The 15,397-nt window shown below is 42.3% G+C and overlaps 1 protein-coding gene across 1 annotated transcript; it reads right to left on the bottom strand.

Moving 5' to 3' along the window:
* Positions 1-1,110: 1,110 nt before the first annotated feature.
* LOC140232740 (transcriptional repressor scratch 2-like) lies at positions 1,111-13,589 on the bottom strand. The gene is made up of 2 exons (XM_072312857.1): positions 13,448-13,589; positions 1,111-1,985 (listed from the first exon to the last, which is right to left on the bottom strand). The coding sequence occupies exons 1-2, from the start codon at positions 13,587-13,589 to the stop codon at positions 1,111-1,113; spliced, it is 1,017 nt and encodes a 338-aa protein (XP_072168958.1).
* Between the last annotated feature and the right edge of the window lie 1,808 nt (positions 13,590-15,397).

The raw sequence follows: 15,397 nt of genomic DNA, 5'->3' as shown, positions 1-15,397 counted from the left end.
TAATTATCATGTGGTGCTTCTGAGTTGCCTAAGCAAACTAAGTAAAGAATGGTTGATATTCATTGCCTAAGACTGATGATGAAAACCTCTTTTCCGAAAATAGAATGTGTTCCCTGATTTAAGGCTCATGTAACATTTTTCTCTCTTTTATGAATTCAAGTATTTGAGTATTTGAGTATTTGAGGTTTGCTGAGTTTCCTACGGAAAGATAGTGAACGCATGAGACGTTAATTCATTTCCTAATACACACACAAACAATTTTGACATAAGATATCATTATTTGCTTGGTCTATCCTGAATGCTAAACTGAGACATTGTAAAAGAGCACCTTCGTGTAGAAAGGACTTTACGCTTTAGGACTCATGGATCGCAATAATTTCATGCAAATATCCGTCAGCTTCAGTTACAGAGCGATTAGGAAAAATTGCTTCCACCTGGTACAGCCACAGCGAGCAAAGCCATATCATAATTCAAAGTGAACATTTCAAAAAAGTATGCCTCTGGCAAGACCATCGACAACAACAACCAAAAAATCTACAAAGTTAGGATAACGTCGCCTGAGCAAGTTACAATTCACATAGGGGATAATTAGGCTTGCCTCTAGTTTTCATCGAACTTAAATATAACACCTCCTGTGTCGTACAGAAACAAAGAACAGAGAGTTCCTCTGTAGCAATGCCATAACTCATAATGATTTTATTCTAAAATCTTGTTTTTATTGCACTTGATTCAAACTTATAGAATAGGTTTCTACTTCTACTAGTATTATTGCTTGAATACAACGTGTTTCGGAAAACGAGTTCCAGTTTGTTTTGATATATAAATTCATTTATATGCTATCATCAGAGAATGAGTATTTGGCATTGTATGAAGTCCTTGATATAATGATTTCCATTAATACTCAAATTGCGACCGGCTAAGAAAGAAGTCAGTATCTCAACATGTTTGTCTTTTTGTTCTTCGCAATGATAATACTTGCTGTTCTAAGCTCCCTCGTTGGCCACTTTTGTTCCTCTTTGTTACAAGTTCGTGTACGTTAAAGGCCGTCGCCTGTTTCTTTCTCTGAGGCGTTGTCAATTGTCTCTGACACCAGTTGTGGTTTGAAATCCCTCACGCCGATATGTTGCTATCGACAGAGATGTTTTCGGCATCAGACAACGGTGACGGCGTGCTCGTCATCATGTCGTCATCTCGGATCTCGCCGTCAAGTTTGAAGCAGGCCGACTCGTAATGTTTGTTCAGATACGACTTCAGGGCAAAGGACTTGTCGCACCGCTTGCACTTGTAGTTCTTGTAGGCTGAGTGTGTCTGCATATGCGCGCGGAGGTTGGAACGATCGGCGAATGCCTTGCCGCAATGCGCACAGCCGAAGGGCTTTTCGCCCGTGTGCGAGCGCATATGGCCCTGGAGCAACCATGGGCGGCTGAAGGACTTTTGGCAGACAGTGCACTTGTGTTTGAGGTTGTGCGTGAGCACGTGCATGGCTAGGGCGGGCATGCTGACGTACACCTTGCCGCAGACCTCGCACTTCTTGGCAAAATGGCTGTCGAGGCTGCGATGGGTCTGCTTGTGTCTGGACAGGTTGGACGAAGTCGCGTACTGCTTTCCGCATTCATTACACTTGTACTTGGGTCGGTTCGCCGCGGACAGGTCAGATAGCGACCCTCCGAGTTTGTTGTGCTGATCAATACTCGTGCCCTTTATCCCACCGCCGCCACCCGCTTGCAAAGCGCGGCGTCGTGACCGTCCATCGGTTATCAGGAACGCCTCGTAGGATAAAAACAGCTGTCCCTTTTGGCTCTGCAGGCTCAGCAGGTCTCCTTCGACACCGATGTCGCCTGGTCTGGATTCGGTGGAGAGCGTGATCGGCTCGGGCGAACCGGTTGATGAGGATCGATCATCGGGGTGGTGGTTGATCAGGTTGGTGATCATCAGCGGTTCGCTGGGCGGGGAAGACGGTGAAGGAGTGATATCATGGATGTAGCCTGCAGAAGAGTGAACAGAAAGGCGGAAAATAATTAATCAATAGCAAATATCAATATTACCGTCTTCTTATTTCTACACGTACTAATGCGAAAACAGAAAACATTGAGAGAGACAATTAAAATTATTGGTAACTTGGTAAAATTCGAAAGCTTACAGAAGTGATTGTAAGCACGATCATAGATATAATTCGGATTTTTGAGGATTCTAGTTCACATGATTATTGATGATCATTTCTTCACTTGTCCACTGTTGCCTTCAGTTAAAGGAAACAGCCTACTGAAATTAAATTCGAATTCATTTCAAAAGTCTGATTGACACAAAATATGCATATTAAAGACGAAAGGTGAATTACAAACAGGACAAACACATAGGGTGATATTAAGATTCCTCGGAATGTTTTGGAATCAAAACAACCCCCACTACTTCACTAGTGTGATTAAGTGGATTGTCTGGGGATCTTAAGGTGGCTTGGACTCACAGTAATTAACAACTGACAATGGTGATTAGTTGGCGCTTTCCATTTCCATTCCCCAAATGACCGAATATACTGGCGTACTCTGTGTATATAGCTCTTCTGGATAACATGTGGCAAAGGATAGCACAGGGAGAAATACATTGAAAGATGATGATGCAGTTTTTGACGTTCTCTTGCAAGAGGGCTCCATTTTAAGGCGCTTCTCCGGCTATAAACTCATTTCATCTCATTGAGAATTTAAAAAAAAGAAGAAGACGAAAACGAAGTGTGATTGCCAGGGATTGGAAACGACGAAGAGGATATGAGAGAGTGTCTTTTGGTTTACTTCGTGTTCTGCAAATGACTTGTCACTCTCTTTTTCTCAGCAGAAAGACGGGAGAGCATTATTTATGAATAGAATAGTTATTTACAGTCCCATCCGAGCCCCCCTTCCCTTTCCCTTTTCCAGGACATATGTTCACTTTGCACGCGCGAGCACATTCCACTGCCAGCGCTCTGACTTTCACCTCCTGGAGGTAAAGAATGGCCCGCCATCAATTCCCTGCGTGCGCAGTTACGGATGGTGCACCAGAGTCCGGGGAAGATGGGGGGAAAGATGTTGGCGATGGAGGAAAGATGTGAAGACGAAATGATGGATGCGAGTGGGACGGTAACCTTTTTTGCTTCAATTTGAGATCGCCCGAGCATGCGACTTGATGAACGAGCTGCCTACTTCCTTCTTTCATTATTCAGCAGACTTGTTGCGCGTGCTTGTAGCGCCGTGCAAACAAGCCCCGGCGTTTGCCGTGCGGTTAGGGACGGGTAATGCCTTCTCCAGCCAATTTGAGATGCGCGCTTCAAACATGTTCACCAAACTTAAGATGCTGCTTGCCTTCCAGGCTTGTTTCGCTCGGATGGAGAATTATGGGGATGCGATCGACGGAGCTTATATTTTGCCTTACACACAGACTTCGAGTTTTCCTGCTTTTTATACACAACGTGATAAATATATGTGAGGTTGCATTTTATTATAAGGTTGTATCATTAAGCTTGTGCTGGTCATAGACTTTACTGATTCTAATCATTTCCAGGAATAAAAAAGGAGGTGCAATATTTTAACTAAACCCTTTTTTTAAGGGGGGACTTCGTCATAACCATGAAAAACATTCTCAAAGATGGATTCTCGTGACATATTGCTGGCAATCTATTAAATATCACTCTGGTTGTATACCTCTATCAGCGACAAACAGAACGTCACAATTCATTACTGATATACAGACGAAAATTGTTCTACCATGATGACAAAGCAAAATGCAATGTGTTCACGATTGAAATATGGCATATTCCCCATCAAGGTTATTCACCTCATAGTCACGACACTTCCTTTGTCAGCCACAGAATACGTCTGTTGTCGTTGGACATTTTCGCATGGGCGATTCTCAAACGTCACGCTTTCCAGCAATTGCTGGTCTCACCATTGTTTGCAAACAAGGACCTCTCGGCCACCGTTTGCTTCCCCGGTTTGGTCTCTGAGCCGTACATTTTTTTTTCTTGTTCACTTTGTGAGAGGAGTGGTCTTTTGATACTCTTGACCACAATCTGGGGTAACCCCTCATGTTCTTCACGAGCAAAGTCAACTGGCCCTTTGGCCGACTAGAAACCACACGACACGTTCAAGCCACAAGGACGACATTTAATCCCCGCGGCAGACAACTTTCTGCGTTCGCCCCTGCAGACGCGCATTCACGCACATCCGCGCGCAATTCAAAATTAATGGCGCAAAGCGAGCGAAGATATGTTTTAATTGCCACTTTGTCGGAGCGGTAATCGGTAGTAATCACCGTCTCTTGTTTATAGCTGGTGTACGAGCTGACTGCTCACGGAGAGCGTGCTTACCAGAGCTTAACTCTCAAAGTTTGCCAATACCCTCATTATTACAGCTAATACAGCCATTGCCAATGGCTCTTCTCTGGATGATGTATTGAATAAGCGGTCGCTGAATGTTCACTATAATAATAGGCACATATTTCCAAATTGTCCTTGGAGGTACTACATCCATGACTTAGACTACCGTGCTGAGCTATCGTGTCTCTGCTTTGATCTTTTTCATCAGCCACACAGATGTATACCTACTGCTATCGACACAAATGGCAATGTTGAAATATTGCTGGCTGGCGTCAGGTACAAGAGTCTAATCTGGTCTCGCACAAAAAGTGCATTTACTGCGAGGTGACTCCAACCCGAAAAGTCGGTTGAGATAATTGATGAACTCTGAGCCGTGTTTTCGTCCTGTCTTCTTCTCTTTATACTATCATATCTATTTACTGATAGGGTGTTTTAAATTGATACCATCAATGAAAATAGCGATGGATTTGTGATTATTATTTCTCGTCAATTATTAGTTTGTGTACTCTTCTCTGCCACATTAGAAGTCCATGGCCTGTGGAATTGTCTAAGGTAATTGACATGACACAAGTAATGTCATGATGACCATAACCTTTTGCGAGCGGCTCGGAATCAGTCTAGCATGTAGGACGTATAATTACTCGACAGTTGGTTGTGCTCTACAAAGTTCGCCTGATTACAGCCGGTCGTCGTGTCTGCGTCTTGATGTAAAAAAAAAAAAAAAATCGAAAATCGAAAACAAAGAAAAGAGAAATCAGACTAATAAACTCCTCGACTCATCAAATGAAATAGCGACAAGAGAGTGTGTCCCCATTTATAAATATGGGCCAAGTGATCTTTTAAGATGAGCCCGAACGATATCTCGTTTTGTCATTAAGAAAAGGTTATTCGGACAGTGATACCAGGGCCTCGTTAAGTACAGGTGTCATCTCCGAAACGACACCATTCGCCGTTTCGGGCGGATGATTTGGCAGCGCGTCACTTTACACGCGCTCGAGAAATATCGAAATATAATAAGAACAGGGAAGAAATGAATGCGATCGAGGTAATCAGTTCTTTCGTAGATCTGGCCCCTCGACGTACGCAGCCTAATGTCTTCTGGTAGCCGCAGAGAAACATCAACCCATCAATCGGTCACACACCCCTGAAAATAGATTCGTGTGATATCCATCAATGTTGTCTCTCCACAAAAGATGCAATTAATGCTTCGATCTGCAAATGCTAAGCAAAAACGCAAATTGGAGTAAATTCCGCAGATGTGTTTTCCTCAAAGTAATTGTCTGTCATGCCTAGGTACGCTGATTTTTTTTCTTCTTCTTTCTGTTTTTATTCATTTGCATATGTTTGCTGAGCAGGGTAATCTACATTCAGAGATTCACAGTGTCTCGTTTGCATTTAGATTGGAAGAAGGTCATGGATACTTCAAAGGTCAAGAAAACACTTGTCCAACACATGACATCATGCACATACCCATATTCATTCTCCGCAATTCCCTGGGTCGTGCCTTACGTCAGCGGGTGACACCAAGGATTTGTAGATACGAGTTCATGCTCAATGAGCTTTACGAGCAAGGGAAACTACAACAAATCATGTCTTCCTTCATCTTTCACTTCTCTCGGTCTCTCCTATTATCACTCTTTACTTGCTATCTCTCTTTCCACACACACACACACACACACACACACACACGCAAATATATATATATATATATATATATATATATATATATATATACATATATATATATTGGTATACACATATGTTTGTCATTTTGTACTTATGATACACTGTGCAGAAATAGATCGAATATACATAGCACTAGGGCCTATGCATCTTTCAAATGTTTTTCATGCACCTTTTGTTCTGGTTTTCAGTGTGTCAGTCTCACTGAGTATGTACTTCCTTTCCTTTTTCCCTCTCATCATCTGACAAGATATGTTTACACCTAAGCTCATTGGTCTACATTGTATTGCGTCTTCCTTCTCCCTCGTCTTTCTATCTGTCTATCCCTGTCTTGCCCGCTCAACCCTTGGCGAGTGTATCCCACTCTAGCTCTTCGGGGACAGAATTAAGCAAAGCTTGACGGATTGTCGCGATTCAGTGACGTCATTCTTGCACGCAGGTGTGTGCCCAGCTAGTTTAATGTGTACCCCTTGTCTGGCTGACTTGGGCGAGGATTGCACGAGATGGATGGCGGAGTACTGAGAAAATTACATGCCGCATCTATCCTGTTCATTGGCAAAATGTCGGCAACTAAATTATCCCCTCCTTTCACAATTTCATATCAACAACAATCAAATTGGAAGGTTGGGAAGTTTCCAAAAATAAATAGTGATTTGTCATGAGCAAAGGAATAATTACCTGCTTATTTATAAGCATTTTTTTTTTTGGGGGGGGGGGTCTCCGACTTCTTCTCCTTTTTTTTTCTTCTTTGTTTGTGGCTAGAATGGCATTTCGAGAAAAAAAGACATATTAGACATGTCTTTGCGCTGCTGGTGTTGCCTTCACGTATCCTGAATGCGTTTGTTCTTGCCGCTCCTCCATACAGCGACTCTTTGGGAACCAATTTCCGGCGTGTGAGAGTTGTATTTGCCCAGACGGAATATCAGTGTAAATCTATCGTCAGATTAAGGACTATCAAGCGTGCCTCTCCCGCCAGAGAAAAAGAAATAAACCGAGTGTCATGAAATATCAAACTGTAAGTATTCCAGCGAGATCTAACGAAGATGGCGATGGTGTCTATAGCTCTTCGGCTCCACCATTTTAATGGCATCTAATGGTGGATATAGACCGGGCTACTTAGCAACCTGTTGTTCGCTGCGGACAGGTGGACGACATCTTGTACACTTTTGCTTGCCAGATTTGAGAAACCATCGCAAAATATAGTGATATGACTTACCGTTGTTGTTTACTTGTTCTCTAAAATCCCATTATTCGGCTGTTTCTTTACCACAGCATGCGTGAGAAATCTCGAGCTCGATGCAAATGTGACATTTCTAATCAATTCCGTTTCTCAGGGCCATTATTATATGTCGTCTTTTCCGAACTCTCTCCTCCTCGATTCGCAATATGCCACATACCATTCCTCCCCGATTCATTCGATGGAACCCCGCGAGGGAATGCAGATGGTTCCCATTTTATATCATTTCGCCCATTTCCCTCCCCTTTTTTTTTCATTTCTCGGTCGACACTGTTCGCGGCAACTTTCGTTCTCGCACGAGTGAAGCAGTTGAACTTGGCAACGTCATTCGATCCTGTCTCTCAGAAGGAGGTAGGGGGCAAGTTCCGAGGAAAGGCGAAAAGAAAGATGGTAACCAAAAACAAGAAGAAGGGAATCACGATAAAAATCGCGCCTTACGGCGGAGTATGTGGTTGATGAGTGCGCAAAAGGGTTTCCCTGGTTTTGGCGCGGCGGAAAAAAGAAGTCTCGTCTTGGGTTACATATCTCTCGACTGATTTGACTTGGGGCGATTTTCTGGCGGGAAAGGAGAAAGCTCAAATGAAGGTAGTGAAGAGCCATTAAGGCAGACTACTTGTTGAATTCAACCGTCCCGTGTCGCTGCCGCGCGTATGAGGGGGGATGATTTGCATGCACCGGTGAGGAAGATGTGTCGAAAGGGAGGAGGAGGAGGAAGAACATGGAAAGAGGGGGGGGGGGGGATGGAGAAAAAAAATGAGTGAAGGGGAAGGAGGGAAGCAGAGGGAATTGAGTCGGATACAGATTCTCTGCAATCTAATCATCACATGGATTGCCATATCACATTTGCTATACAAACACACTTTGCTCCCGCTTTGCATTTCTTTTCTTTTTTCTTAAGTTTTTCAGACGATTCAATTCGATGGTTAGTATCTCTGGTAACAACGATTGCAGTTTCCATGTTTAGTCATGACGACGGCACATGTGGGATGCATACTGACTGATTCTTATATAAGTACCGCAATTAAAAGTAAAGAAAATGAGTATTGCAATAAACCTGTAGTGATGATCGATATTAGTAATTGTAATAAAAATATCTACAATTATGATGACAAAAATGGAAATGATAATGGCAATCATTTACTCCGAAATTTTTTCTTAGGATCATGACACTTTAACATTTTTGTTTTTGTTTCTGTTTTGTTTTAAGTTTGTAAACAGATGATACTGACGCAATTTGCCTGTATAAATAGCGGACCTATCTTTCGGAAAAAAAAAAACAGGTCTCTCTCTGTCTCTTCACCATCAGTCAGTAAACAACAACAACGAAAACACCAGAGGCAGCCTCTTGAAAGGTCGACCCTAGCCCCCACACACGACTCTAACGGCGCCATTTTTGACACCAAGCTGAAGGACGTACTAGAATCGTTATACACACAGACAGCAGAGCGAGAATCCCGAGCCCACGAGTGTGTGTTCAACCCCTCTTCAAGCGGGTCGCCCGGATCGCTTTTCCGGCAGGTTCAGAAAAAGACCAACTAGACGAAAAAAAAAAAGGTAAGAAGAACGAGAAGGAGGAGGAGGAGGAGGAGGAGGAGAAGAAGAAGAAGAAAATACTGGCACCACTTGAACGTTTTGAAGACATATCTCGTCTATAGTGTCTGTGCTCAGGATTTGCAAGAGAGAGTGAGAACATCCTTCAAAACTACGGCTGCGACAGCGAGAAAACAAAAATGTATGTTTGCTATACGATCGCGATGCTATAATGATACTTTTGCGCACAGAATCCCCTTTATTATATATATACAGGTATATATATGTATATATATGTATATATATATATATATATATAATATAATGTTAAAACATATGTGTATGTGTTTCTTTACTGTCTATTCATTTCTTTATTCATTTAATCAATAGTTATACGCACAACAAATATATATATAGACATATATATATATATATATATATATATATATATATATATATACATACACGTATAAAACAATGTATGATTCATTGCATGACAATGCATTTCTTCTGAGTATCTGAGTGATAATGTTTCGCTGACACATGTCATAGGCGTTCGCGAGTATACGCATTCTTCAGGTGTTACGTTGGAATCCTCACTCTACCTCTCTATCTCATTCAATCCCTTTCCCACCCCACCCCCCCCCCCCCTCCACCACCACCACCACCACCACCATAAAGATGCCTTCCCGATTCATGAACACAAACACGTTTGTCGGTTTGATTGCGCCGTGGTGTTTTCTGAGTGTTTTCTCACTGCCAGAAAAGTAGATCACTCTCAATCCATTCTTTGACCACTCTAGGACCCACTTTCCGGCCCATCGACATCCAAAGTACAGGTTCCCGATCACTCCTGAGCGTCTTTGTTTTCTTTATCGATTTCCAAGTGGTACTTTGCCGAAAGAAATAACATATCTTCCCCGCGTGGTTTCTTAAGATATGCACATTTTGATTATGATTTGGAAATGTGGATATAATTCAGACATTAGAAATAAAACCTACTTGAATTGATATATAAGACAGTGATTGAAATCGCTATTGGTCACTCACAAAACAAGAAGAAAAATATCTTAACGTCTGGTATACTGACTACACTCAATCAAGACACATCATTTGGGTAAAAGGAAAGGTCCACGTTTGATAAGAAAACGTAAGATCTATAACTGTATAATGATTTTTTTTTTCTTTTGTCACTTTTACCCGTTTTTTGTTGTGTTTTTGGAGGGGTACGATACAGTCTCTATGAACATCGTCATAAAATCATGTGTGCCAGTCCCCACCATATTTTTTGTTGAGAACGTATTCCGCGGCATCTGATACTTTTTCACGTCATAAAAAGAATGATTCGAGCTCACGTAGTTATTTCTGCATATGAATAATATGAGATATGAGTGTGTAACAAGCCACAAGCGAATGCTATTCTGACAAAAGCAGAAAGAAAAAAATCAACTTTTTTTGTATGAAATAATGCCATCATTTACTATCATAGAGAGGTGGGGTGGAGGAAAAAAACCTAACTCTCTCCAAAGTGCAATTCCTTAAATTGTAATACTTTGTTTGCGCCACTACTTGGACGCCACACGAACCAAGCCGGAATGTATTGAATTGCTCTACACGAGGGTCAAATCGGTCTTATCGAGTCAAAATGTTAAAGGATTAGTGTTTGTTCTGTCGCTAATCGCTGGAGCAACGATCGTGACTTGGCCCGAATCTGGGGCAGCGTTGGCGGTCATTATCGTTGGCAGCGATCTCACTTTACTAGCTCCCTCCTCTCCCCCTCCCCATCTCTCCATCTCCTTCTCTCTCTCTCTCCTACTCTCACCCGCAAGGTACACTAACTCCAAATTCTATTCAGGTAAACTTCTCTTGATTATGAAATTTGATTACCACTCTTGCCCACGAGGTACAAAGGGCAGTGAGCATTTCTTTGGGTTCGCCTCCCCCACCCCCTTTTTCTTTCCCCTTTCTCCCCCAGCGAATGAACAGGTGTATTGTCGTGGGTGCTAATTTTTGATTAATAATGCATTTCCATTTTTCCTTCTCTGCTCGCAACCTTTCCATCTCCACACATTCTTGTCAATGTTTACTCAGAGATCGTACGTGCCAAATTGTGTTTTCGTTAATTCGCTGTTTCAGAGCCAGATAGTGCGATTTGGCACGAATTCGGTGCATATTATGAATGAGATTGATGGCCGTGTGCTCTCTTGTCCAGCAGTAGGGATGTTGTACACCGCTCGCTGCTATATGCCGTCAGACAGTGCTTTGTAGCGTGTAATGATAAGTTTGTTGCTCGTAATTAAGAGAAGGGCACGTAATGGATAGCGAGCAGTCAATCGATTTAACGCTTAATGCCAATGCCTGTCTCGTATCAACAAGGCACGTAGTTCTCAACTTGTGAAAACATGTTGCGCTGTACTTCAAAATGTACAAACCACAGAAGTATAAACTTAACATTCAGTCAAGTGAGAGTTCACCTGATTTCCACCGAGATAAATCGATTAGGAGAGAAAAGAGAAGTTGTTTCATAGTTAATCTTGATTGCTGACAGTGTAAGGTGGCTTCGTCAAAATGGTAGACAGCGTAGGTTATTTTTCATTCTTTCACATTTTATTTTTTTTTTCCTTCGGTAGAAGAACATGAATAGAAATCAGCAGCCTCAGTACGAATTACTACATAACGAATGTCTGCCTGCTTTCAAGCGAATGAATATCTTCCAGAAGTCGAGACTTTCATGTTAATGGGGTGGGGAAAGTAGATGGGCTAGTTTGGGCGAAAGACGGTATCTTTCACATTTTGAGCCATCGTCCAGACTTTGATCCGCACTGACAACTTGTTGCCAGTATCAACCCATTTCGCACATTATCCAGATGCCAGGGCTGCTACAGAACCACTAGGTAACGTATGTGTGTGCAGGCTACTTTGTCACTGCTTTGATTCTTTAGCGGCAGTGTGTATTATTACTATTGATGTGATCAAAATTATATACATGTATATTTGATAATATACAAGAGATTATATAAATATGATGATAATTGTGCCATTAAAAACTATGTAAATTGTATAAACTTGTCTTCAGATTTGGAAGTGAATGTTTCTGTTCACAGATCAATGCATACATGAATGCAGAATGTCGAAAGAAATAATTTTCTAGACGACGAAGAACGTTGCAAAGATAGTAGTACAAGCGAAACCTCCGTAAAATGATAGTGGAAACCATGCACGAAGAATCTATACGGCTAAAACATCGTTTTATCTTATCACAATTTCCTTGCCACTACTGAGAAAATATAAGAGAGTTGAACTCTATCTTGATAGAAAAAGATCAGGAAAAAACAGGAAGAGTGTTTTTCTGTAGGTTTGAAAGGTCAGTATATCTGTTTTTAGAAAGGATGATCTGTTTTCACCTACAGTTTGGCTACACATTGTCTTTTTTTTTTATAATCTTATAGGCCTACCAGGGCCGTGTCTGAAATCTCAGAGAGTCTAGGAGGTTGAAGGTACCCCGGTAATGGCTACATAACATGCAGTTTTCGTCTCAGTGAAAACAAGAAAAATTTGCTGTCACCAATCTCACAAAATAACAGATTTCGCATGTTTCACAAGCAATGTTGAGAAGTATTAGTGTTTCATTTCCCTATCAACGATAATCAAAGTGTTCGTCTCATTCTGATATTTGCGAGCGATTCAGTTTTGAATGGATGGAATTTCACCTTTGTGCTTCGTGTATAGAATTAGATGAATGAAAACCGTGAGGGAAATTTAACCCTACTTTACAAGCTCATGTTGGGTGACGAAATGATAGTAAAGGCATACAAATTCGCTTGCTGGCACGCAAACATTGAACATCATTTGATTCGAAAGGGATGGATGTTGATAACATAGAGGATATATCAGATATCAGCACATCAGAGGAACGCTTGTAATTATCTTATAAAAAGCAGCACTCTTTCATGTTTTCATTCATTTCAAAAAAAAAATCGAGATGGGTGGTTGCCTATGACACTTGAATCAGGAGAATGAATACTATGGGAGATCTGAAACAATGACCAATAAACGTTGCTCTTTGCGTTCAACGTGTCTGCAATGCTTAGCTGATGTACAGTGTATATAATTTTGAAAGGACGAACGCATGAATCTACGGCTACAAAGCATTCACTTACACCTGTATACATTGGATAGAAATGGACCCACTTTTCGCTTATCAATGTCTAAGCCATTCAATAGTTTAGACTTTGTCACAGAGCAACAATTATCTGATAACGTGAACGTTACATCTTAAGATGACTTGTCGAATATTCAAGCATTCCAAAATAATTTTGAAAAAAAAAACTCATCTTTTGTAGATATGATGTCATAATTAATGTCACGAAGTCGGTAATTCGAGCTGAAGGTTTATGCGTGCCATTTGTGTCAACTTTGTATCAAACGTGTGCTAGATATAGACTGTCGCAGAGTTTTCGGCTGAAATTTTCTCGTCGTCCCACCTTGGATGTGGGTTATGCCGAATTGAGTTATTCAAGTTCTTTTCAGATTGGAAAGATTATACCATCTTTAATATAAACTTGATTGTTAGAGGTTGTGAGAGTTAATATATTAGATTAAGAGATGAGTACATTGTGCCAATGGTGTAATATTGTGATCACACTACTCACCATTGTTGACGGTGACGCTGACACCATGGTGGGGCAGGGTGGGGCTCCCGGGGGCTGGTGTGTAGTATGCATCGAGGTCCCGAGGGCAGAGGGCTGTACAGGACGAGAATTTGGTCTTCTTCACGAGGAAAGAGCGCGGCATGTCGGTCCAGTTGTTTCCAGCACCACACGAATGATCGCTGGAGTTATCATGTAGCGAAGAAATAACAGGCTTAGATTGGATTGTTTGTATGTCTTGCTGTTTGATGGTGAGAAATTCTGACGCCTGCTTGCTGGCGAATTAGATGAGAGAAATTCGTCCTCCAATATGATCAGTATAAAACCTTCACCGAGAAACTGGTTAGATCGATCGCTGTTCTTGATACAACAATAGGACAAATTGGGATATCACCGAGGCACTGTGAAGAGAGTTAGTCTGTTGAGGAAGAGCTGCGATTTTATAAGAAAAAGTCAGTCTGATCTATGTTAGCTGGTGGTGTCAACATACCCTTACGTTACTAGCTACCAGATGTAAGAGAATTCGGGTTCGACATCCGTTCACCAGAAAATGAGTTACAAGTCATACGCACGTGAATAGTACGTTGATATCTACCGTAGCTAGCTATCCTCTCGGTCCGTCAAGGAGAGACTGATACGGATCATAAGAAATTTCGAGCGAAAACAGTCAGAAAGAACATGAGGAACATAAACGCAGGGGGAAAAATGTTTATTTGGACTACCTGAGCTCGAATTGCTACCTAATGACGACTAGTATTATCGCTGACATGGAGTGACCGCCGAGTATCGCAGACACACTTAGCTTGTCCATTACTGTCAACCAAACCGGTATGGGAAGCACGTGAAAGACGGGCCTGCTTATGAATTGCGGCCGCAGTAACTCGGGCGATCGCTGTGTGTGTACGTTGGGTGCAAGGTACACCACACGACGGAGGGTTGATCCAAGGAATGTAGAGATGAGCGGAAGATAGCGGCAGGTGGCGAGCGACGATGAGAATGCGTCTTCGCTAATCCATCAAGATGTACGGCGTCCCGCGAGAACGGAGAGCCCGAGTCATCGGCGTGGACAAAATTGGCCGTCTCCTCGGTAAGCAGAGCCGCTGTCTTTTTTCTCATACGTAGAAGGGAACATTCGACGGAGATAAAATGACTGAGGTAATCGAGATGAAGGTGTGCGAAATATAATATATCGCCTGACTTTAGGTGACAGTAACAGGCTATCACTCACAGACAGGTAACTAGAACTGACTGCTGGAGGAAATATATGGGCCACGGGTCACAGATAGTGCGTTTAAAACGAAAAATCACTGCAGAAATGCGAGGATCATCTCATAATTTCCTTAGTCTCAACTGATGTTTGTTCATATCTTACCTCATTCCGAGGTGCCTACTAATACAAAGCGAGGTGAGAACAGCCAATTTGTGGTACACTTGTTGGCGAGTGCCGGGCAGCGAAAGAGACAACAGGGGTTGAAAAGAGGCCGGCCACTCCGCGGCGTGAATTGGCGGGAAACGAGATGACACGGGTAACGTAGGCTAATCGAGAAGCAAGACGTTTGAGCGATTCACAAGGTGTATAACGTTATAACGTGTGTGCGCACACTCTCCTTTACCGTTTGGAGTCGTCAAGTTCAAGCGATGCCGCGCTGCTCCTTCGATGAGAAGGGCCAACAGACGGAGAAGTGGTGCTTGAAGGAGTTGTACACACGCACAACCTTTAAGTAAGTGCGCTGTTTGAGAATGACATCACTTATATAGCCCTTGAGGGTGAAACAGGACGACAAAGGCAAGGCACTCCATTTTGTCTCATTGTTAGGGCACGAGCACCGCACGCGACAATACAGACCCCCTTCGTCGGCTAATGAGATTAGACCGGGTCGATAAGAACCTGCGATCGCGCCCGTTCGCCGTACCGATGATTCGTGGTCGCTGATTGGTAGAAGACCATTTGTC

The sequence above is a fragment of the Diadema setosum genome, chromosome 9 (genome assembly GCF_964275005.1).
Source record: "Diadema setosum chromosome 9, eeDiaSeto1, whole genome shotgun sequence".
NCBI classification, from domain to species: Eukaryota; Metazoa; Echinodermata; class Echinoidea; order Diadematoida; family Diadematidae; genus Diadema; species Diadema setosum.
Note: the sequence above shows the minus strand (reverse complement) of the source record. Positions and strands in the feature narration are given on the sequence as shown.

Coding starts and splice junctions, on each gene's coding strand:
- LOC140232740 (XM_072312857.1), bottom strand. CDS start 13,589: ATGCCGCGCTCTTTCCTCGTGAAGAAGACCAAATTCTCGTCCTGTACA. Junction 1,986..13,447: donor CAGCGTCACCGTCAACAATG/GTGAGTAGTGTG, acceptor ACTCTTCTGCAG/GCTACATCCATGATATCACT.